This window comes from Argiope bruennichi, chromosome 6 (assembly GCF_947563725.1).
Source record: "Argiope bruennichi chromosome 6, qqArgBrue1.1, whole genome shotgun sequence".
Classification (NCBI taxonomy): Eukaryota; Metazoa; Arthropoda; class Arachnida; order Araneae; family Araneidae; genus Argiope; species Argiope bruennichi.
In genome coordinates, this window is record NC_079156.1 from 109,286,922 (window position 1) to 109,311,735 (window position 24,814).

The 24,814-nt window shown below is 34.2% G+C and overlaps 2 protein-coding genes across 2 annotated transcripts; both read left to right on the forward strand.

The window, feature by feature from the left end:
• Window positions 1–829: 829 nt before the first annotated feature.
• Window positions 830–16,668, forward strand: LOC129971072 (speckle-type POZ protein B-like). Its single transcript, XM_056084544.1, has 2 exons — window positions 830–1,514; window positions 16,553–16,668. Exon 1 carries the CDS (start codon window positions 876–878, stop codon window positions 1,491–1,493), a length of 618 nt encoding a protein of 205 aa, XP_055940519.1. The 5' UTR covers window positions 830–875; the 3' UTR covers window positions 1,494–1,514; window positions 16,553–16,668.
• A 7,323-nt stretch (window positions 16,669–23,991) lies between these two features.
• LOC129971894 (speckle-type POZ protein-like) lies at window positions 23,992–24,609 on the forward strand. Its single transcript, XM_056085871.1, has one exon. The coding sequence runs from the start codon at window positions 23,992–23,994 to the stop codon at window positions 24,607–24,609; it is 618 nt and encodes a 205-aa protein (XP_055941846.1).
• Window positions 24,610–24,814: the final 205 nt, after the last annotated feature.

Consider the following 24,814-nt stretch of genomic DNA (forward strand, 5'->3'; position numbering starts at 1 on the left):
AAACTAGTGTTGAAACGAACGGATGCACTTTCCAATGGAAAATTGTGAATGCAAGTCACTGCTGGTTGAATTTTGGAGAACATTTCGAGAGTCCTGCTTTCATTGCAGATGCTGTGAAAGGCACCAAATGGTGTTTGCGGGTATATATGATGGGACACTCGCATGAACATAAAGTCGAGTTTTATCTTCATAGAGTCAAGGACTGCACAGGACCTGATTTCGTTGAAGTAAATTATGTGCTCGCGTTTCTGGGTAAAGACGGCTCAATCTTAAAAGAAATAAATGTATCATCGAATAAAGGTTTCAGGAAAGACTTCAATCGAAAATTCGTAGAAGACGAGGCACGAAAAAGAATTTTCGGCATTCAAAGAGAAGATTTGCTTGTTGGAGACACTCTGACTGTTCAGTGTACTTTATGGCAAAACGAACAGAAACCTGTTAGAATGCAGCATTTATATGCCCGAACCACTTTCCAATTGAATCGGAGATCTTTTATATGGAGAATTGACAAATTCAGTACTCTTAAATCTGAGCAGAAAAACAAATTCAAAGATGATTCGATTGAATTTGACCTAGTTCTACCCCAAATACAAGATGTTGAACGAAAGTTGTTTATAAAATTTAAATCATTCAACGGCGATATAAAATATTTTTCGCTTAAGACTTCTATTGTGGATTCAAAGGGGGAAATGGAAAATTGCAAAACATACCAATATTTCGAAGAAGATTTAAAGAATGGAATACTATGCGAGTTATTTTCAGCAAAAGAAGTCATGGAAAGAAGAAATCAATATTTACCAAATGATGTCTTCTCGCTCAGTTGTGAATGTGTTTATTCAAGTGGAAAAGTTCTCTTTGAATATTGCGGATGTGGCATGATTTTTCCTAAATTTTCGAATGAAGTTGTTGCCAGCAGAAAAGAACAAACTATCATAAAAGAGGAATCTCAAAACACATCAAATCTGGTGAAGGACTTGAAATCCATGTATGAAGATGCCATCTGCAGCAACGCGGTGCTCCATACTTCGACTGGTACGTTTCCAGTTCACAAGGGCATTTTAAGCGCCAGGTCTCCAGTGTTCAGGAGCATGTTTAGCAGTGACATGAAAGAGAATAACAGCGGATATGTCGATATCGACGATTTCGAGGATGACACCATACACCGAATGCTGCTGTACATGTACACTGATTCATTGGAAGATCTGCGGTTTGAAAATGCACCCAATTTGTACAGGATTGCAGATAAGTATCAAATTCTCTCCCTAAGAAATGAATGTTCTTCTTTCCTGAAAGATAGTTTGTGCCGATCAAATGCGTGTAATGTTTTAGTTTTTGCTGATCTACACAACGATGATGACCTAAAAACAGCTGCGCAGGGTTATATAATGGTACAGAGAAAAGAATTTTTTGGTTCTGAAGAATGGAGGCAATTCATGAGAACTCATACTGATATTGCTGCTGATATTATGTGTAGAAAGATTTGTGAACAGTAAAGATGCACCCACATGAGATGAGTAAGTCGTTAGCATTTATGTCTCTATTACAAATAAATATGTGACTAATTTGTGACTAAAATTAGCGAAATTTTATGTTACTAAATATGAGGCAATCAGATTTAACTTTTATATAAAGTTACATGTATCTGGTAACTTTCTATTATGCCATATAATAGAGGTAAATGTTATGTGCAGAAAGAGTTGTGAACATTAAAGATATACCCACATGAGATGCATAAGTCGCTATCGTTTATGCCTCTATTACAAATAAATATATGATTAATTTTATGTACCTTTATATTACTAAATATGAGACAATCATATTTAAGTACATGCATCTGGTTATTTTCTATTATGCCATATAATAGAGGCATATGTTATGTGCAGAAAGATTTGTGAACAATAAAGTCGCACCCATATGAGATGCGCAAGTCGCTAGCGTTTATGCCTCTATTATATATAAATATGCCCCTTTTTCTTTTTAATTTTATATTTCAAAATATGACTCTATCAGATTTGTTTAACTACATGCACCTGTTAACTTTCTATTAAGCCGTATATTAAAAGCAATATTTTTTGAAAAATAAAATTGTATAATTCGAATGACGTAATCCTTTTGCTTATTCATGTGATTTTTGATAATAGTTTAAACAATTTTATTTTTGCAATTATGTATTTATTTTGAATGTTTGTTTTAAATTTTTTAAATAAACAAGGCAATTATATTTTATTTAATAAATAAAATAAAAATAGCTACTCGAAAATGCAACTTATTATGTTGGTATTTTGTTTGTTAATGCTACTAAATCAAAAATATATAAATTAACTATAATTAAAAATTTTTAAATAAATTTATTTCTTTTATTAGATGCGTTTTAAGAACCAGATTTCTAAAAAAAATTCTATTTACATTTTTTCTTCTTATTAGTAAATATTGTTATGAAAAAAACGTATAATATTAATTAAAAATATTAATATCAAGCAGACTAAATGAAATGTTAATATTCAAAATTTACATTATGAGTTAATTCGAGTTTTTTCTTTTTATATTCTTTTAATTTATGAAAAGATTAGCTTGTACCGAATTATATTAATAAATTTTAATTTCAGACTTTTTAATTTTTAAGACAGAAGTTTTTTTATTGTACAAAACTACGCCGTTGAGATCTTCGATTTAAAAAAAAAAAAGAATAACTTAATTCAATGTCTTTCGAAGAAAAGGGTTGTCAAATGTGAATAAGAATAATATGGGATGATTAATAAATTCTGTATTCAAGTATCTATTATCTGTCTTTAACATTTGAATTGATCTTCTTAAATATATATTTTATATACTTGCTGGTTATTTTGAAACTGAAAGCCATTTCAATGTAAACATCATTAGTATCTGGGTCCAGCGCCAGATAGAAAAAGAATCATCATACCCGATATATGACCATATACTCTTCATTGACTGCTAGCAATTCATCAATGATTTTATGTTTTGTTATATAAATTACTGGGGTTTTTTTGTTAAATTTGAGGCACTTTATAAATTGAAATTTTTTTTCGCAATAATGATTACAACATTGCTATATCGTATATTTAGATGATAGCATAATGCAACAGAATTGCATTGCTAGCATCTTTCAATCTATTGTTCCAAAAGTGAAAAACTTGTATAGTTTTGATTTTTTTTTCAATTCATCTTGAAAAGGCAGAAAGAAAAATAGGTGCCGCTTTGTTTCGTATTTTTATATTTTAAACCACTTCTATGCGAAAGAAGAAGAAATATAAATATGAGAGCAAAAATGAAAAAATTAAAAATTTGCCATTGTTTGCTTTTAATAACCTAAAGCATGAAAGCCGAAATAAGAAAATTACCGGAAATGCAACTAGAATCCCTCAAAAGTTTTAAGCAAATTAATAAAAAATAAGGATTGTCCTACTTTTTTTTTTAACTTTCAATGAAAAAAAAAACCTGTAGAAATTAAAATTTACCGAAAATCTTGTATGATTTAAAATGAATTGTATAAATTCGCACAAATTAAAGTATTTCATGACTTGTTCCGAATTTTAACCCTTTTTTAGTTAGGAAGACACATCGATGTATAATTATTCACTTAATATATGGACCTGTTTATTATACTAAAAAATAAATGCATACAACTGCTTTAAGTTGAGTTTCCCAGAAAAATGAATCTACATCATTTTAACATTTTTTAGGTATTTTTATAAATTAAAATTTAAAATAAATAAATGTCAAAATGATGCTCTGTCTTGAATGGTGACTGAGAAAATACATTCGACAGCAAAGAGTTAAAACACTGCATTTTTGGATGTGCCGAGACTTACAGTTAATCAGACTCGAATATAAAAGATTCTTCAAAATGGTCTAATATGGGAAAAGAGCATTCAAAAATAATTTCAGAGCCTCGTTGACATCTGATGTCCATATTGACATTCATGTTGTCGTTGCTTATCTCCCTTGGATTGAACACCAGTTAAAACCAAGTCCAAGAGATCGGGGAGAGAGGGATGCAGTAGCTTCTGAGGATGAAGACCCCTTGAGCACCGGAGGCCAGAAGTCTGACTTTAGCTCATAAGAAGATGATACTCAAGCGGCATTCCTACGACCTGTCCGCCTAGAGACGAGGAACGCTTTCTTCTGGGGTACTTTGGTGCTTGTACAGTTTATTCACAAAATGTCGGTAAACTGGATAGGCATCAACGCACCCCAGAAAACCACAAGAGAAGGAAAGCAGGAGAAAGTGTGCTTCGTCTGCAGGCGGACAGGTCGTAGGAACAACCCCCTTTTAAGCCGTATTCTAACGAGCCATGAATCTTCAGACTTGGCACACTTTCCACCCTTGACCCTCACTTGCAGTTTTCTAGGATGCTTTAATATCTGCCCAGTTTACCGACAAAATATCGTAAGAACGCAGCTTAGCAGGTGGCCTCTTTCACACCCCTCAAAAATAAAACGCAGGGTGAAGAACAAACATGCCCGAACCAGGACTCGAACCCGGAACGCCTAGATTACCGGGAAGACGTGCTACCCTTCCGCCATAATGCCGGTGTATTGCGAGTCATTTTAAGGATAACAATTGTATAGCATATCAGTTCTTTATCTCCTATAATTCGAAAATGGAGAATGAGCCAGCAATTACTTTGAGTTAAAATGGCAATTTTAAAAAGATATGAGACTGCCTTTCAAGTGATAAAAAAAAATCTATAATAAAAGTAATTCAGGAAGTTTGACCGGCTTCAAAAGTGCATCTCTTTCACAAGAATAATAACTAATTAAAACGAGCAAACAGCGATTCGTCCATTTATCAAAATCAATTACCGCGATTTTTCATGCTGAAATTACATTCGAATCTATTTGGTAAGATATACATTTAAAAATGATAAATAAACAATTGTGACCTCAGAACTGTTTCATCTCATCTCTATATAGAAGAATTTTATAATAACAATCTTTATTTTCTCGTATACGTAGATGTTATGGCGGTAGGCCTAATTCTGGCGGTATGCCACCAAGTAATAAATTCGTCGATAGTGAACAATTAAAGAATGGACTTAATCCATATTAATTACAAAAATAAATTTATTACTATTAACGCTCATAATAAACGATCAACAATTATAAAAAAAGTGAAAGTACGTCTACTCTGTATGAGTAGGACTGGTAAAGTGAAGTATTTTTTTAACAGGACATAGGGGTCGACACCATACATTGAAACAGGAAGTAGCAGGTGGTACGAACATCCCGGGCCCCGTTGAAATACAAATTTCAACAGATAAACGAATAGAAATTTCAGAACATAAATACAATAATACATGTTTAATCAAATGGAATATCAGCAAAAAAAATGAACAAATGCAAGTACACTAATATATATGTAATACAAGAATAATAATTAATTAGCACATTTTTTATACAGTAGGTAAAATACAAACATCTCTGATATTTCTTTTAATTATTTTTCTATCAGGAAGTTTTAATATACACAACTCTAATTTTATTATCTTTCCTAGGAAAAACGTCTGTAATTCTACGCGTGATCCATTTGGTACCTGGAAGGAATTCATTTTTAACTAAAACAAAAAGTTCCTATTTCCATATTATTTTTGTTAAATTTCCAATTGCTCCTTTCTTGTAAATTATTTAGGTAATGAATGCTTGGGAAGTAAGATCAGGCATAAAATTCCAAATGGATCGCTTTCGTAACCATGCATTCAAATATGCAGACATTAATTTTATTCAGTACTCCTTTACGCCGATTTTTGTATTTTACCAAGAACGGACCACAGAAATCTACTCCACAGTTGTTAAAAGGTAAAGTGGGAGTTACCCTTTCTTTGAGTAAATTACCCATTAATTAATTTGACATCACAGGTTTATTTTTAAAACAAATTATACAATTGTGAACAATTTGGCGTGTTAGATTTCTACCATTAAGTGGCCAATATTTACAACAAACATGGTATAGCAAATTGTTAGACTCATCATGAAAATATTTATTATGATATTATCTTATAATCATTAAAGTTATAGCATTTTTACTTGGTAACACTATAGGGCATTTTTCATTGAAAGACAAAGAGGAGTTTTGTAATCTACCTCTAACACGAATAATGTTATTTTCAACAATAAAACAATTTAAGGAAGTAAGTTTGCTATTACAAGGTACAGGTTCACCTTTGAATAAATTTTTAAATTCACTAGGAAATTCTATTTTTTGAACAGTATTTAATAACCATATATCTGCTCCAGTAAGCTCCTTGTGAGTTAAAGCCCCAGTGATGCGTATGTCACTTGTTGACTTGGCATTTTTGATGAATCTGAAAATATAACAAAGAATTCGAATTAATTTACAAAAGTTATTAGTTACAGTGACAATCTTATGAAATAAATCAATTTCAGCTGATAGCAAGAGAGTTTTAGTTACAGAAGGTTTAAACTCCTTTGTAATGTCATCAGTACTGTTGTGAGAATGTTCAGCATGTATAAGCTTTGAAGGTTCGGGGCCCTTCCACCACATTTCACTCTTGACCAAGGCTGGGGCGTTCAAATCTCTGGAAAGGAGGCCAGTTGGAATATTTTAAGACGATATATGTTGTCACGAAAATTTTTTAGTTAATTCTTGTATTTTTTCCACTCTATTAGCGACAAATGTCTTGAGGAAGTGAGGAAAAGTCCTTATCCAATTTAAGACAAATGTGGAATCAGAAAACAAAGTTATTTCCGGTAGGTCAGTCTTAAGTGCAGCCACAACTTTATTTACTAGTTTGGACAACAGGAGGCAGGCCAAAAGCTCCAACCGGGGAATGGATAGTCTTGAGCGGTGATATCCTTGATTTACTACAAAGAAGGCGACAGTTATTGATACCATTCTTTGCAAGAACAGAAACATACAACAGCTGCAAATCCCTTTTCCGAGGCATCGACGAATCCAAGATGTGAAATTCTTTCAGGATGCTCTAATAGGACAAATCTTGGGATTCTTGAGTTTTTCTAAATCCGGTAAGGATAGGACAAATGAAGTCCATTCGTTGGAAACTGCTATAGGTAGTTTCTCATGCCAATCTAATTTAACTAGCCATAATTTTTGAAGAATTTGGCTTTGCTTATGACAGGTCCTAAAAGACCAAGAGGGTCAAATAGGCGTGCGATCTGAGAAAGGACATCTCTCTTCGTGAAGATCGAAATGGTGGGAAGAAAAACTTAGAAACAATAGATATCTCAGGAACTCTTCCATAAAACACCCAAAGTTTTTACAGTTTCTTCAGATAGTTCAGAGTTTCCCAAACTTTTTTTTCTCGTGGACCACTTTCAAAGTTTTACTATTTTCGGTAGACCCCCTGCTGCTACATGAACTCATCATGCAGGGTATTTAAATGTTGAGCGTATGTCTGAATATCCTCATCAAAACATTCTATCTGTGACAAGTGCGGAAACTGGGAGAATTCGCGTCGACTAATATTTTGCTTCATTAATTTCAATTTACACAGAAAAGCCGAAATTACATCCTTTGTTTATATTAAATTAAGGCTGTCCCCTTGTAACTGCAAGTTAACGTCATCGAATTTGTAAAACAAATCTGTTAAGAACGCAATGCCCGCTTTATATTTGATCCGATTTTCTTTTAAATCTGGTGCTTTAGTTTCCAGACACTCTATCACTGATTCGAAAAGTGAGTAAAATCTCGATAAGCATGTAACTTTCAGTATGTAAGAGCAGTCGTTGGAAATCTTCTTCATTTTCATCGCACAATAGTGCAAATAAACGGGTATTCAAAGCATTTCTACTTATTTTATTAACTGCGTTAATCACAAATTGAAGCGATTGGTGCAATCTATCACTCAAATCTTTCGCTATAAGGTGTTGTCGGTGGATGACACAGTGAATTGCAATTAGTCCTGGTATTATTCTTTTAAGATGGCTTATAAACCCACGATATCGCTCAAACATGGCAGGAGCTCCATCTGCTGCCACCGAAATAATGTTTGTAAATATAATAGATTTTTCTGTAAAAAAATCACTCAGGACATTAAATATCGATTGGCCTTTAGTGTCCCACTTCGAAGTTTTTGCGAATAGCAGCTATTCATGGATTTCTTCGTCCATAACAAATCGAACATATGCCAATAATAATGCTTTATTACCAGGCAAAGTAGACTCGTCCAATTGAATAGAAAAATGAGTGGTTTGCAGATAATTACACAAGAAGCTTTCTATATCAGAGCTCATTTCATCAATACGTCTTTGTACAGTGTTGTTACTTATCTATTGTTCTATTCAATTCTGTGTTTGAACTGAGTCTCGAATATTGTTGAGTACCTACTTAGTGAATGATGCTACCTGCCTATGTTGATAGGTAAATCCAAGCCAAAATCTTTGTTCTTTATTATGAAAACCAGAAAACTTTTCGTGGACCCCCACTTACAACTTGTGAACCCCTGTTTTCTTTTCACGTCTACGTGGACCCCCGTGTGGTCTCCTATGGACCCCTGGGGGTCCACCTGGACCACTTTGGGAACCTATGAGATAGTTGATCGAAATTTAAGTCAAGCTCATATCTGCACTATTAAAGAGAAGATTAAGTTCAGTTTTTAAAAGTTCAAGTTCATGGAGACTGGTGCATCCAGTTAAGATATCATCCAAGTAAACATCTTGCAGAACAACATTAGCTGCAATGGGAAAGTTATCTTTCACATCCATTGCAAGTTGCTTTAGAACTCGCGTAGACAGGTAACATGCGGGTGTTGTTCCATAAGTGCATAAATTTGAGCCAGTTCCTTTGGACCCTTTTTCCAAAGGAGTTTTTGAAAATGTCTCTGTTTGGGGATTTATTTCAATTTGTCTAAACATGTGGCATATGTCACAGCTAAAGAAATAACGATGCTTACGCGCACGAAGCATTATAGAAAAAAAGACTTCTTGGATTGTACCTTCTTTACACAGAACATCATTAAGGGTGTTATTTAGATTAGTTTCTTGTGAGCCATTGAAAACTACTCTTAAGGGACAAGCGCGATTGCCAGATCTAAGTACACCATGGTGTGGAAGAAAGAATCCATCATCAGATTTTATTTCACCTAATTCCACAATTTCTTCCATATGATTTAAAGAAAGATATTCTTCAATAAATTCTGTGTAAAAAAACTTTTAATTTGTTATCACGGTCTAGACGTCTCCGGAGTTGATCAAGGCGTTTAGACGCAATGGTTCTAGAATCCCCTAAATTTACATTTTCTTCGATATTTGGTTTGAATGGTAGCGAAACAGAATATCTACCACAAGGGTTTCCTAATGTGCGTTCTTTCAAAATGATCTTCACAGTATGAAGTTTAGTTATATTAACGTCCCGTTGTAAATCAACACTAGGGCTATTCTGGGACGGACCCTGTAATTTTGAACCGCGTTCAGATGACGAGGACGACACCTGAGCTGGCATCCTCCACATCACACCACACCACACCAGCGGGATGACGTTTGACATGACGGATTTAACGTGCAACAGACCCCATTACAATACGGATCTTCGGTGAAATCGGGTCTCGAACATGAAACCCTACGGCTCAAAGCCGAGACCTTACCACCAGGTCACCGCGGCCTCTTCACAGTATGAAAGTTCATCGTTAAATTTAGTTTGCTCTTCGGAAATATTTTCTGTTTCCCAAAAGAACATATGGTGTCATCTAATTTGCTTAAACCCTTTGAAAGGAAACAATGATTTGGATAGCAAGATTCATCATTATACGATCCTGCGACAATAAATCCAAATTTAGATTCTACTAATCTGAAGTTAAGAGTTAGGCAATTTTATTTGGTTTGGACCAAAAATATCAAAAAAAAGAGTTCACTTCCTAAGAAGCAAGAAATCTCTAAAGGCTGATTAAAATCTTAATCCGCAAGAATACAACCTGTAGGAATCGTAAGTTCCGAAATAGTTATCTTTTTTGAAGGATGTATTTTTATTATCTTTGGAGTGAGGGAAAAGTCAACATCATTCAAGTGAAATGTATCATCCAAGTTCGAAACAGCTGCCTTTGCAAAATAATTAATTCTCGAAAGAGAATTATTTAGACCTTGTACGGTGGAGTTGATTTTTATTTTATTTAATCCTAACATATCTGCTGATTTCAAAGTTAAATAATTATTTTCCGAAGCCGAATTAAAAACGCAACGAAGATTTATTTTGCCCTTTGGACCATGAATAAAAATCATAGCAATAAAAATCATAGCAGTAAGCAACCCTTTGCCAATAGTATCGTTTTTGGAAGCCAAGGTCACTGATGACTCAGACGCTTCGCTCGCTGCAGAATTTATTTTTTGATTAGTAATACATTTGTCTTCGCATAGTAAGATATTATGCATTGCATTAATATTTTTGTTTATGCAATTTATACAGAAAAAAGAACTGGGGCAATTATTAAAATGATTGGTTGACAGACAGCGTAGTTTAATTTAACAATTTTCTTCCTTTCAGAAATTGAAAGTTTTTAAAATTTATCACATTTATATAAGGGATAAAAAAAATTACATTTATTCATGACGCATTTTTTATTTTACTTGTTGTTGGATAATAGAGATGTATTATCCAAACGAATTATTATTCCCCCTTAAAACGGAAGTTATTTTACATTTTGTTGGGTTATTTTTTGCGAGAAATCTGGTTTAATAACAGATTCTGGCTGCATGCATCTTAATTACAAAAATGAAAGGAGTTTTTCTAAACTGGGAACTTTAGTCGTTATCAGACTTAATTTGAATAATCTTTGAGATTCCTTATCAATTTTATTATTTAACACATGTAATATTATAGCATCAGATACAGGATTAGATTCAAATTTTAGATTTTTTTAAAGATCGCATATGATTTCTAACAGCGTCGATTAATGACCTGATTTGAGTAGAATTTTCATTATGAAATTTATTAATCGAAAGTATTTCGGATATCTGTGTATCAACTAATGCTCGTTTATTTTGATATCTATTTTCTAAGGCATTCAACAGAAAATAAAAAGTATCACTTTGAATTAACGCTGCTTCGTTTTTTAAAGAACATTTTAGATATATGAGTTTTTGAGTCTCATCCAATGATGGGTTATTTCCAATAACATTCATAAACTGAGAATTGAATAGCTCAAATTCCTGAAATTTTCCACAAAATGTAGGCAAAGGTAAGTCAGGTATTTTAATATTTGCTTTTGGAATAGAGCAAACAGTTTCGCTTTCGTTTTCATATTTCGAAAGAAATACAAGAAGGCTTATCTTCATTTCTTGAGCATCTTCTTCCAATTCAATAGTAATCTCTAAAGCATCTTTTAAATCCACATCATCTGGCAGAGCACTTTATTTGATCGAGTCCTGGCAGAATATCTTGGACTGATGTTAGCTTAGTGCTAGATTGTATAGTATCCTTTTTCTAGTCCTCGGAAGGCTGAAATTCCTTGATGAAGGTTTCATTCTTATTGATTTTAGTTTTAAATGCACCTCTTTGACGATATAAAGCCGTGAGCGACATTTTATAACGCTATCTCTCCGGCTCAACGGACCAATTTTATGTTATGGCGGTAGGCCTAATTCTGGCGGTATGCCAGCAAGTAATAAATTCGTCGATAGTGAACAATTAGAGTAGAATGGACTTAATCCATATTAATTATAAAAAATAAATTTATTACTATTAACACTCATAATAAACGATCAACAATTATAAGGAAAGTAAAAGTACGTCTATTCTGTATGAGAAGTACTGGTAAAGTGAAGTATTTTTTTACAGGAATAGGGGCCGACATCATACATTGAAACAGGAAGTAGCAGGTGGTATGAACAGTAGTATAGAGAAAACATAATAATCGTCAAAAAATTAAAACTCGTGATTTTGGCGAAATTTGGTATATGATCATAACACAAAATTTGCAAATTTCCTTCAGATTTTGATCTCAGGTCTGTATCAGCAAGTCCATCTATCATTCTATTCCAATGTAAGTCAACATAATAATAACGAAACAAAGTGAGCTGGACAGATAAAATTTAACATCTATAGTATATATAGCATATCACTGACTCACCGACCCGCCTCGAAAGCACACGGATAAAAAAACTGAATGACCTGACCGCCGCAGCAGCAATACTGACGGGAACTGTGATTGAGTCTTAAGGGCCATCACCGGGCCAAGGCACAACCCTGCCCTAGGGAAGTACGTCCCGTCATCGGAGGGAGAAGCCAGAGCCCCACCTTTTTGTGTACCCTCCATGGTGGGGAGAACCAACCACCATGTCGGAATTTGTTCATCCTCATTTTGAGGTGCCCCCTGGGAGTACATCAATAGTATTGTAAAGTCTCGATCCAGTCCGATCCAATAAAGGGTAGCGTTATAATCAAATTCTTTATTTACACAAAATTACAGTTCATCATCTAGGTTCTAGGTTAAATGAGTTATTAGTATTCTATTCGACACAACAAGGATAGTTCCTCGAATACTTTCGGAGAAACCTCCCAAGAAAACAGCTAACCGACTCTTAGCGTTCTAGCAAACACAGGCGTAGCTCCAGGGATCCACCGAATTTTCTCGGTTAGAATTCTTTTCGGACACTCCACTATCACCGCTCTTTTCCTCCTTCTCCACGATTCTCCTCTCTTCCAACCTCCTCGCACTTTTCTTCTGTCCCCACCCTCATTCACATCGGACCATTTAGCTCCCGGTTATCCAATAACCGTTCAGCAGCAACTTCACTGGTCTACCGTCGACCGTGGGAATCCGTTGAAGAGCCACCCTCCACAATGTAAAGAATGCAGGTTTACATCTGTTTCAAATACCCGTTTTCTGCATGTGTGGTGTTTTATCTGGACTCACACTAATTGTCCAGATGTCCTTATTTAAAGGGGTTGTCCACCTGGCACTCTGGAAGCACTTACACTGCGGTAGGGCGTCGCCATTGCTGATACTGCTGTCTGGATGCTAATTATGGAGCGTGGGAAAAAGAAACGTCACCATGGTCAAGCAGGGAAGAAGCTGAATCATTACAGTATACACACCTGTCAAATTTTGAGCCAAATACAGTAAGAATAATAAATTTATGCCAAAATTTAATATTTCCTAACTATTGTAGGCTAATATTATGTATGGTGAATGTATGCATGACGAATTTATTAGAGAGTATAGAAGAAAGTTTTGGGTTTACCACTCCCGCCGGTTTTCACAATTACTGAAAATGTTTTAATTTTACTTAAAAAATTTCAAATGTTTTATTGCTTTACAGAATTTCTGAGAATACGTATATTGATTCCATTTCTTGAGACTCCTGAAAAGAGCACCGAGAGTACTTTTTACTTAATTCATGGGAAGCAACTCGTGAATTAAGGAATGAGTTTCTTGTTCGGTGAATCTCTTTTCAGAGGCCTCTCGTCTCTCAGCCCGTGATATGCCAGGCGTTTTTGAAAATGCTCGGTGGTCGATGCAACGGCACTGTGAATCCCACGTTCTTATAAATGGTCGCAATTTTGAGCACCTACTGATAACGAATGCACTTTACCTTGTTGGGTTAAAGGTCGCATTCGTTATCATTTAACTTTACTCTTTCCTTGTGTCCACTTCACTTGTCCATGCAGATGAAGTGTGCGGACATACTTTCCTATTAAAATCTATTTCCTGAGATCTTCCCTATCTCCACACGAAATTAGAACGATAAGTTTTGAATCGACTTGTATAATTAAAAGATAACAATTTAAATAAAAGAATTCCACATTCGAAACACGGATCAACCTATGTTAAATGAGATGTTCTGTCGACTCAGCCATGATGATTCTAGTTATTCTGGTTTATGCGGCAATATTGAGGAAACCAAACATGTTTCTTCCAAGGCATTAATAAGTGAAATCGGAATTAAAAAAATGTCCATGACAGAAGGTATAGGGAAATAAAAACTGGGAAAATAAAAGCAAAATACCGATAGGAATGGGAAAAACGAATTAGTTTCCCCCACTTCAAGGCGGGTATATTTGAATTGCCTCTTTCTGTTTCTCTAATTCAAAGAGAGAAAAGGTTGGATTTTGATTGTCTAGTCTATTGATTCAATTCACAATTTATTCAAGTCAATGAATCAATTGTGTGCGTATTGGGCATTTATGGGATGTTGATTGACTAGCACCGATATGTGTTTCTATTGCTTTTTTATTTCTTTTCTGTCTTCTCCTCAGATTTTGTTTTCTCATTGACTTTTTGTTGAGCTTGAGCATCGAACTCTCAGAGTGATAAGGTAAATGTAGAGCAACGAACTCTTAAAGTGGAAATGTTAAACCTTTAGATAAAACTTAGGAAACAATTTTTAAAAATAGTTTCAGGAAGTGCTGTAGCGCTAGAACTGTTATGAATGAGATCCCACTAGTTCAATGCACATTTTATAATCTTGCATAGAATTAATTTTTTCTTTATAGTGAATTTTACAAAAGTGTGAATTAGAATATTTTGGTAGATATCTTATCAGAATGATATGGCATTTGGCGTAAAATATATCATCCAAGATCCAAAACTATCAACCGCATGATTAAAGATGCAGCCCTGATGCAAGCTCACTCCTTTTCACATCGTAAATTCTGAACATTTCTTATCAATGAATTCCTTCATATTGTCCATATGGCTACTATACTTAGCGGAATCAATTACTTGATAGCCGCCAACTCCCCATAGTTGGTAATGCTCAATCAATTCCATCAGGAATGTTACCCAACAGAGCATAACATCGCAGGGAATTCTTTAAATAACTATATTGAAAATAATTGATGATGACTCACTCCAATAAATTCATTAGTATTTTCATTCAGAGTTATTGTGGACGACGTATTCCTCATCGCGTGTTATCATATATTTCAAAAGTGAATCGTTTTCATTGGAATAATTAATTGCGAGTGAAAATACGGTCCATTTTAAATTATCTCTTAATTTTTGGGGTACCCAAACAGCAAGGTGATTCTCAGAGCCATGTAGTATCAAACAATGGTCAAATTCATCTCTTAGAATCTATCTTCTTAATATAATGTCCAGTCACATTAATGTGATCTGCAATCAAAAACCAGAATAACCACCTTTCGCCGTGCAGACAGCTGCGAGACATACTGGAAGAGAGTCAATTAAGTTCTGAAGGTGTTCACTGAGATGTGGAGCCATGCCGACTCCAGTGCCTTGGCCTGCTGCATTAGATTACGCAGTTGAGGATTCATGGCGCGAACAACCTGATCGAGGTGATTCTATAGATTCTCGATCGGGTTTACGTCTAGGTAGTTTATTGGAAAGGGGAGTACGGTAAACTCATCTTGGTGCTCTTCGAATCACTTATGTACACTGCGATCTGTATGACACTTCGCGTTGTCCTGCTGGTAGATGTCATCATCCTGACGAAAAAAAATGTAAGGGTGGACATGATTCTCAAGGACAGACGCGTACTTCTGTTTCTCCATTGCAGCTTCTACAAAGATGAATGCAGCCAGAAAACATTCTCCAAACCATAATGTTCCCTCCTCCAGTTTGAACCCTTTCGGAAATTATTGTAGGGTATTTACTTTCAGACATTTCTTGCCGTATACACCAACGTACATCTGTAAGAGCATGAAACGTGATTAATCGGAAAAAGCCACTTGTTGCCATTAACAGGATGTCCAGTTGCAATATTGGTGGGCAAATTCCAGCCTTCGTCTCTATGAACAGCAGTTAGCATAGGTGCTTTAACCAGGCGTCAATTGCAGAGGCCCATACACAGCAACGTTCACTGGCCCATCGTCTAGAAGATACTGTTGGTATCTTCTAGACGATGGCCCAGATGTACCCCTTGGTTCATCTGGGCGCTCATTTGCTTAACGGTTGCACGCCTATTCGTCCAAACGCATCTCCCTAACCGTCATCTCCTCCCTTGCTTTCTTTTTCATTTTATTTGCCATTTCTTTCTATATATACAAATTTAGGCACATTGATCTATTTTTTATTTCACCATGTTTTTTTATGTGTGTAAATATCCATTATTTTAAAATACATAGTGAAAAAGAAAAATTCAGAGACGCCAAAATGGCAATTTATAGCCAAATATGGAATGACTGAATCTATCTCATGAAATTGTGGCAAATATAAATCAGCCCCTTTCTACGCATGCGTTGTCTTACTAGCCGTCTTATAACTGGCCGAGTGCAAACTCACCTTAACACATGAACAGAAGAAGAAAACTGTTTATATTGAACATTGCACACCTGAATGGATCAGAGATGAAACTTTGTGGTTTTCAAAACATTTAACTGCACAGACTTCCAATTTTATATAGTTTGATGAAATTTGAAAGAAAGAAAACTCGCAGAGATTCGAAAATTCTAATTCTTTTTACATTCGCAAATTTATTATACATTCTATTAAAAAATCAAACAGTTTGAATTTGATATATTATCTTGTGAGAATATGATGTTGTTTTGGTTTGAGGATTTTGAAGAAAATAATGGACATGGGTGGTCAGAAATTATCGCCCCCCCCAAAAAAAAAACATCAAAAAGAAATTTTCATTTTTTTTTTTTTTTTTTTTTTAGCTGGCAAAAAAACTTTTGGAACTGGAAAAGTGAGAACAACAACAGACTGGCTACTCCAAACCGCCAGAAGACACGCAGAAAAATCTGAATGACCTGACCGCTGTCGCAACAATACTGGTTGAGTTCTAAGGGCCTTCACTGGCCACGGTACATCCCTTTCCTTGGGAAGTTTGTCCCGTCATCGATGGGAGAAGCCAGATAACCTCGCCAAGCCTGCTGGATACCTTTATGTATACCCACCAAGGTGGCGGGAACCAACAGCCATTCGGAAGTTTCTCAACCTTAGTTTTGAGATGCACCCCCCTCCCCCTGGAAGATCTTGAGAAGAAAAAAAGCCATCGCTTTTCTAAAAATTAACGATTGCGCAATACAATAGTCACGTGATCATTCCAAACCAGTTTAAACCGGATTTCTGCACAAAAAAAATTATGCATATGTATAAATTATTTAGTATGAAATTCAGAATATCATTGATTATATTCTTTGAACTGTTAATATGTTGTGATAAGTAGAGTGATAAAATTGGAAGTTATGGTTGTTTGAATTTATCAGAAGATAAGAAAATTAAATGTGAGACTTTTCTGATTCTTTTACATTAAATGAGTTGATAACGCCAATAATCTGTGGTTGATCCACCCGAGTTCTACGCCCATTTCCTGATAGAACAATGTTTTGTTGTTTCAGTATAATAGCTGATTGTGTTCAGTTTCTTATCAGCATGGATGATTGTAAATTTGCTTTGTATTATTTGATAGCACTAGAGATAAACAGCGTGTCATAAATAGGGTTTGCAATATCGGGATACCGAATACCGGTATTTTCAGCCATTTGTACGATTTTGTAATACCGGTATTCACAAGTTTAAATACCGTTTTTTCAGTATTTACTAGAAATTTTTTAAATTGTCTCCACTATATGTTCAGGGATCGCCAACATAGCAAAATAGTATGCGTTATTGTTTTTATGTCTCCCTAACGGGCGAAATTAATTAGACTGTGAATACAAAACTGCATCGTACAATCAAGAGAAGTGATAAGATAATGTTTCACAACGGATTATAAAACCCTCCGCGCTAAAATCTGCAAATTAATTTTTCAGATAGTGAACGAACTTAAGATAGTGATAACTAAGTAGTGATAGTAACTTAAGATAGTTTGAAAATAGTGATTCGACTTAATATCCAGAACTGTGTCAACTCTACTTCAAATAAAGCTGGCTGTTGAGGCATTATGTCGGAGAGATTCTAATTTATTAGCAGATAATGCAACAATAATTAATGATAACTCAATTAATTTATTAACAGATAATGCAATTTCATGTTGCAGTCACTGAAAGTACAGCACATATCACTATTTGAAGAATTTTTTATTACATTGAAAAATCGCACAGAAGAAATATATACCGAAATAGAAAATGTCTTACGGTGTTTACTTAGTTATAATGATTTTAAAAATGAAAAAGAAGAGACTATCCAAATCAAATCTGATCAAGTTTATAGTAAATTTTCTTAACATTCTTTACCCACAAACCTATCCACATTCAGAAGAATTCGATACAGTTATCGTAAATTATGATGACATTAATGTCAATAGTGAAAAGGAATTGTCTCTTGAACAAAAATTAGAATCAGCCATAAATAAAAAAAAAAATCAACAAACCAAAATACAATACAGAAATCAGCTATATCCAAAACCATCCGACGAGAAATCGATTTATTTGAAGATGAGGGATTGAGAGGTAAGTACTTGGAAAAAGTATATCGCGCATTGCTAACAGTACCACCAACTAGCTTAGATGCCGAAAGAGCGTTTTCGACAGATGGTCATTTTTGCACAAAATTACTTTTGAAGCTTAATGAGAGTACAATGGATGCATTATGTTTTTTAAGATCACATTTCAAAAATTTGTCATAGTACCACAGACTAAATAGTGATATGTACACATTTTTGTGATTTAAATAAATAAGATGTTCCTTTACTTTTTTGTGATTCTTTATATACTGTAATAATTTATAAGTTACAAATTATTTTTCTGTGATATTTACACTCTCTAATAAAACTGGCAAATAAAACAAACACCTGTGTTTTCTTTCTTTTTCTAACATTTCTAATACCGGTATCAAAACCGGTATCCCGGTATTAAAATTTAAAAAAATACCGAATAACGGTATTGAACTTTTTGTCCGATATTGCAATCCCTAGTCATAATAAGGGTGGACAGATTCTAAAGGATAAAAGTGAAATTTCAAAAGAATAATTTCCTGGTTACATGTTAAATATTTATTTAAATCAACTAGAAGGAAAAAAAATCCTATTTAATCAAATTCAAAACTGATAACATTTCGTTTGTTTATTGTTTTGTAAGATGGGAGATAAATCTGGCAACTGACAGACAAACGGACATTCTCCAAAAATGTATTTTCTAGCTCATGGAAGTCGGAAACATAGAAATTCGTCAAAATTTCGAGCTCGATTTTTTATTTTCTTTTGCGATTAATAGTTTCTTTATACTACGTATGCAATAAAATAAAAACTGATTAGTTCTTTTTTTTATATAAAATATATTGACGTTTGGCAATTGTCCATTTTTTCCTATCATTAAATTCTGAAATCGTCTGAAAACATTCGCTCATAAGGAAGAAAAAAAAAATTCTAATGTAAAGAAAAATAAAAAATAACGGTCTTCAAAATTAAATCTGGATACTTCAAATATTTCATATTTATAAATGAAATCATAAATTAAGAATTCCTTAACTTTTTGGATATTTATTTTAAGGATTTTTACTTTTTCGTATACGTAGAATAAAAAAAAGTATCGTAATCGTCAAAAATTCGAACTCGATATTTTGACAAATGTCCTCGTTTCAGACCTCGCTGAGTTCGAAAAACATATTTGTCGAAAATGTCTGTCTATCTGTTTGTGACAAAGGTAACTCAGAAACGCTTTGAGCTGGATGGATGGAATTTGGTATATAGTCTTTACATCCAATTTGTAGATTTCTATCAAGTTTTGAGTAAAATCTGTTCTGAGGAAGTCTGTCTGTCAGGCTTCCTCAGTGTATGTAAATTAAGACGATAATTAAAAGAGAAAGAGAGGTAGATAGGTAAGATGCAGTACAGAGACTTACCATCTATAGTGTAGACATCTGTCAAATTTTGAGCCAAATCCAACAACGAGTTGATTGTCTGTAGCTCCGTACTTTCAGAAATATGTAAAAGCGATAGTTCAAAAACGCAGTGACTTATATATATCAAATTTGATATATAATTTTGAAACTTTAAAGGTATTGTTTTATCAAATTATTATTTCAATCGCTTGGGAAGAACGCGTCTGAAAACCAAATTCGAATTTTAAACACTTTTGTCTACGTGCCTGGGATTAATCGCCAAAACACTCGCCAAGGATCACATGATCGATTCAATAAAAAAAAAAAAATCTAAATTCACGACAAAGGTTAATCCGAATGCCATACAAGGCGTTCAGTGGGATAACATTTTTAAAAGCGAATATGCGAGAAAGTTTTGGAGAAACAACTCCCACTGGTTGAATTTATAAGTCGTCTTTCACCCTCGCGGCAGTTATTAAATATCACATAAAAATATAAAGAACATTGGTGATTTTGTATTTATGAATTAAAATTTGGCATGGGATTTTGCGACTGTTTTGTGCCAAATCTTTGTTGGTTTTGTGTCACATCGATTGAGAAAAAAGTATCTAAATTCGATTCTCGGTTACTATTAACGGCATACCAGGGATTAATCATCAAAAATTAGCCAAGGATGACACGATAGATTCGGTAAAATGCTAAATTGGCAGCAAAAGTTAATATTTCGTAAATACTGTATGCAAGGTATTCTCTGGGATATCAGTTTTATTAAAGAGTATACGATAAAGTTTTGGTATAAAAAGTAAAGGGTATACGATAAAGCCACTCTCGCTGGTTTAGTAGAAGTGGCAAAAATGCTGTATATTTTTAGACAATGTATCAAATTTTCTTGGTAGTAACTTAGAATTAAAAAGATTGTTTTAGTTTTAGTTTAGTTATATTAACGTCCCGTTTGAAACAACACTAGGGCTATCTTGGGACGGACCTCGTCATTTTGAACCGCGGTCAGATGACGAGGACGACACCTGAGCTGGCACCTCCCTCTCCACACCACACCAGCGGGAGGACGTTTGGTCAGGACGGATTTAACGTGCAACAGACCCCCTTACACGACGGTTCTTCGGTGGAATCGGGTCTCGAACCTGAAACCCGAGCCGAGACCTTACCACCAGGCCACCGCGGCCCCTTAAAAAGATTAAATAAATGAGCCAGTCATCTAGATGAAAACTTTAGTTCTTTTAAAAATATATAAACGGTATAGTTAAAAAACACAACGACTTAAACGTATCAAATTAGGTGTATGATTTTGTGATTACAAGCGTAGTTTCGTGTCAAATTTTTGTTTCAGTTGGTTGAGAGAAACGTGTCTAAAACACTAAAAAAACTTTGAATACTAAAGGCATGTGAGGAATTAATCGCCAAATAACTCGCCAAGGATGACACGATATATTCAGTAAAAGTGCTAAATTCACTTCGAAGTTAAATATTTCTTGATTATTGTACGTCAATGCCATTCTCTGCGATAGTATCTTTATCAGAGAGAATGCGAGAATTTTTTGAGGAGACACTCTCGCTGGTTTGCTTTTGGTGATGCGAGGGGCAGTATATATAAAATTTATTGATGAATAAAACTTTATTAAATTTATTATTTTAAAGTTAAATAAAGTTATCTATATCTATACTTATAATAAAGCTCAATGTGTATGTGTGTGTGTGTGTTAGCCCACTACAGGGCAGACCGTTTGACCTACAGCATTGGTATTTGGTACATGTATACCTTGGAGGACAAAAATGTGCACCTGGGGTCACTTTTTTTTGAATTTTTACTAGATATTAACTTTTCCGCCAAAAAAATCTTCATTTCCCCATCCCCAAATGAGTAGGGCTTCAATTTTTTCCCACGCTAATGAGGTTAGGCTTAAGATTTTTCGACCGATTATTTCAAACGATTCTGCTTATTTCCTTAATGTTTGATGCATTTAAAGTTAAACATTGTTATTGAATCGATCTTTCAGCATTTAAAATTAAATGCATTTTGATGCAATCGAATGCATTTAAAATTAAACATTGTTAATGAATGGATCTTTCATCATTTAAAATTAAATGCATTTCGATGCAATCGAATGAATTTAACAATATAGTATACAATATAGTATAGTAACAATTGTGCAGATTTTTATTTTCACATATCAGAATTGTACATTTCCATTTATAAATTTCATATGATTGTTCCAAACGCCAACAGTGAGTGTTTGGAATTCCTTTTATAAATGATTTTTTTTTTTTTTAGATAAACGTTTTTAGAAATGATCGTTAATGCAACAGTGGTTCCAGAGTTAGATTTAAATTAGGGTCTTGGAAAAATATCAAGATAAATAGTTTTATAACGTACATTTTTTTTTGTGTAAGAACGAAAAGAAACATAAAAAATAATAATTTATTTTAATTCGCTGTTAGTGAATAGTGTTTAGCAAAGCGCGGTACAACGCATAATGGAACTTCACAAGTTGATTCTTTCAGTGTATTATTTTTAGAACAATGTGACTTGGCTTCAAAATATTTTAATCTATCTTGAAATTTACGAATATTTACTGAATGAATTTTTACTAAAATGGTAATTCAAACTGCAAGTTGTCACTGCTTATTACTCCTGACGAATAAACTCCTCATAACGCAAAATATTCAGCTTTTCCCATGACGAGTATACTAGTCAAGAACAGTTAAGTGGTTACTTCAACAGTGTCATTACTACATCATTTTTAGATTTGGTTAGTTATTTGAATTGTCTTTATCAAAGTTAGATTCAGAATTGAGGTCATTACTAATATTTAAAATATTTTTGGTAACATGATAAATAGTATTAAATGTATTTGCACAGTCACACTTAGCTTTAAAAAAAAATTGCTGTATATCGTTGCACTAATTTTTTTTCAACAGTCTTAAAAAAGGGGAGCAAAAAGACCTCATAATATAGTTCCATCAGTTTATTTAAAAAACTGCACTGCTTGAAATGACAAAATTTGTCACTAGATGGCGGTACGGAGAGGCCAGTAATTATAATGCGAACACAGAGTAGTAGTAGAACAAAAGCTTTCCCAAAGGAATCAAACGCTCGAAAATGCAGCGTCTAGGACAATCGATTTATCAACACTGCACGAAATAAATATACTAAAAGACTTCGATTTAGAATTTCATTTCTGTGAACGTCATTAAGCACGTGTTCATAAACAACCTATCACAAGCTCAAATGCCAGACAGTTATACTCCTCCTTCTCCAAAACTTCCGAACTTGAATACAGCATAATAAGTAAACAGACGGCGGCAGTTTCCGATTGATTATAAACGGCAGTGTAATGTTAATTCTGCGTTCAAATATTAATTTGTAATCGCTCCTGCTTTTGTATATAATAGTATCAATAGGTTGTAGGGAATGTAATCATAATGGCAATCGAAATTGATGATAAAACAAATGGATGCACTTTTCAGTGGAAAATGGAGAATGTAAGTCACTGCTTGTTGAAGATCAATGAAGAAATACGAAGTCCTACATTTATTGTCGACGCAGTTGATAGCACGAAATGGTATTTGCGGTTGTGTCCTATGGGAAACAACAATTATAAACATAAAATCCTGTTTTATCTTGACAGAGCCGTAGATTGCGATGTACCATTTATCATAGAAGTAAATTGCCGGCTCACATTTGTGGGTAAAGATGGCTCTATTTTGAAAGAAATAAATTCGTCATCGTCCAGAGGTTTAAAAGGAGGACAAAGTTGGCATTTCGGTGAAAGTTTGGAAAGGGAAAAAGTTTTTGTTTCTGAAAGAGAAGCATTTCTTCCTGAAGACACTCTGACTGTCCAATGTACATTGTGGGGTAGAAAAGAAACACCTGTCAATATACAGCACTTATATGCCCGAACGGTTTTCAAAGTGAATCGGAGATCTTCAGTGTGGAGAATGGAAAAATTCAGCACTCTTAAATCCAGAATAAAATATAAATTCAATGATAGTTTAATTGATTTTGATATTGTTCTAAACGAAGGACTAGATTGTGAAAAAAAGTTAGGCATAAAAGTTAATATGTTCAATGAAGATATAAAATATTTTTCGTTTAAGACGTGTATTATAGATACGGACGGGAAAAAGGAAAATTGCGGAACCCATGAATATTTCGATGGCGATTTAAAGAGAGGAGGAATGTTATGTACCCTGCTTTTTATTAAAAAAGTTGACAGAGAACAAAAAGCACTATTTACCGAACGATGTCCTCACTCTTGAATATGAGTTCATCTATTCAAATTTGGAAGTTTCACATGAATACAGTATCTGTGGAATGATTAGCCCTAAATCAGAGAACGAAGTTGTTGCAAAAGCAAGTGTGCATAGCATTCAAAAAAAGGAATCTCAGCATACATCAGACCTGGGGAATGATTTGAAATCCATTTATAATGGTGGCGATTTCAGTGACATAGAGGTTCGTACTTCAACAAAAATTTTCCCTGCTCATAAAAATGTTTTAAGCTCCAGATCTCCAGTGTTCAGAATCATGTTCAGCAACGATATGAAGGAGAGAAACAGTGGACATGTAGACATCGCCGATTTAGAGGACGATATCGTATACCGAATGCTGTTGTACATGTACACTGACTCACTGGAAGATTTGCAGTTGGAAAATGCAATAAAATTGTACGTGGCTGCGGATAAATATGAGATCCTGTCTCTAAGAAATAGGTGTTCTTCTTTTTTGAGAGACAGTTTATGTCTAAACAAAGCCTGTGACATTTTAGTTCTCGCAGATTTACACCACGACGACGATTTAAAAAATGCTGTGCAGGATTATATACTGAAATATGATAAAGAAGTCTTTGGCTCAAAGGAATGGAAACATATCATGGGTACTAATCCTGTATTAGCCGCGGATACAATGTATCGAAAGTACTTTCCCGGCTAACATTTAGATGATTTACTGCTTGTGTAAGTGATTTGCATCTTTAATTTTCCCTCTTAACGATGTATTTCATTGTTTATTATACAAATTTCTATGAATACGAAATCTTGAAATTATGGTTAACTAGATATACATTATTCTCTTTTTTTTTTCTGGAAAATTATTTTGTGTCTGAAATGCTTATTTTTCCTTAGCTTTGATAAGGATT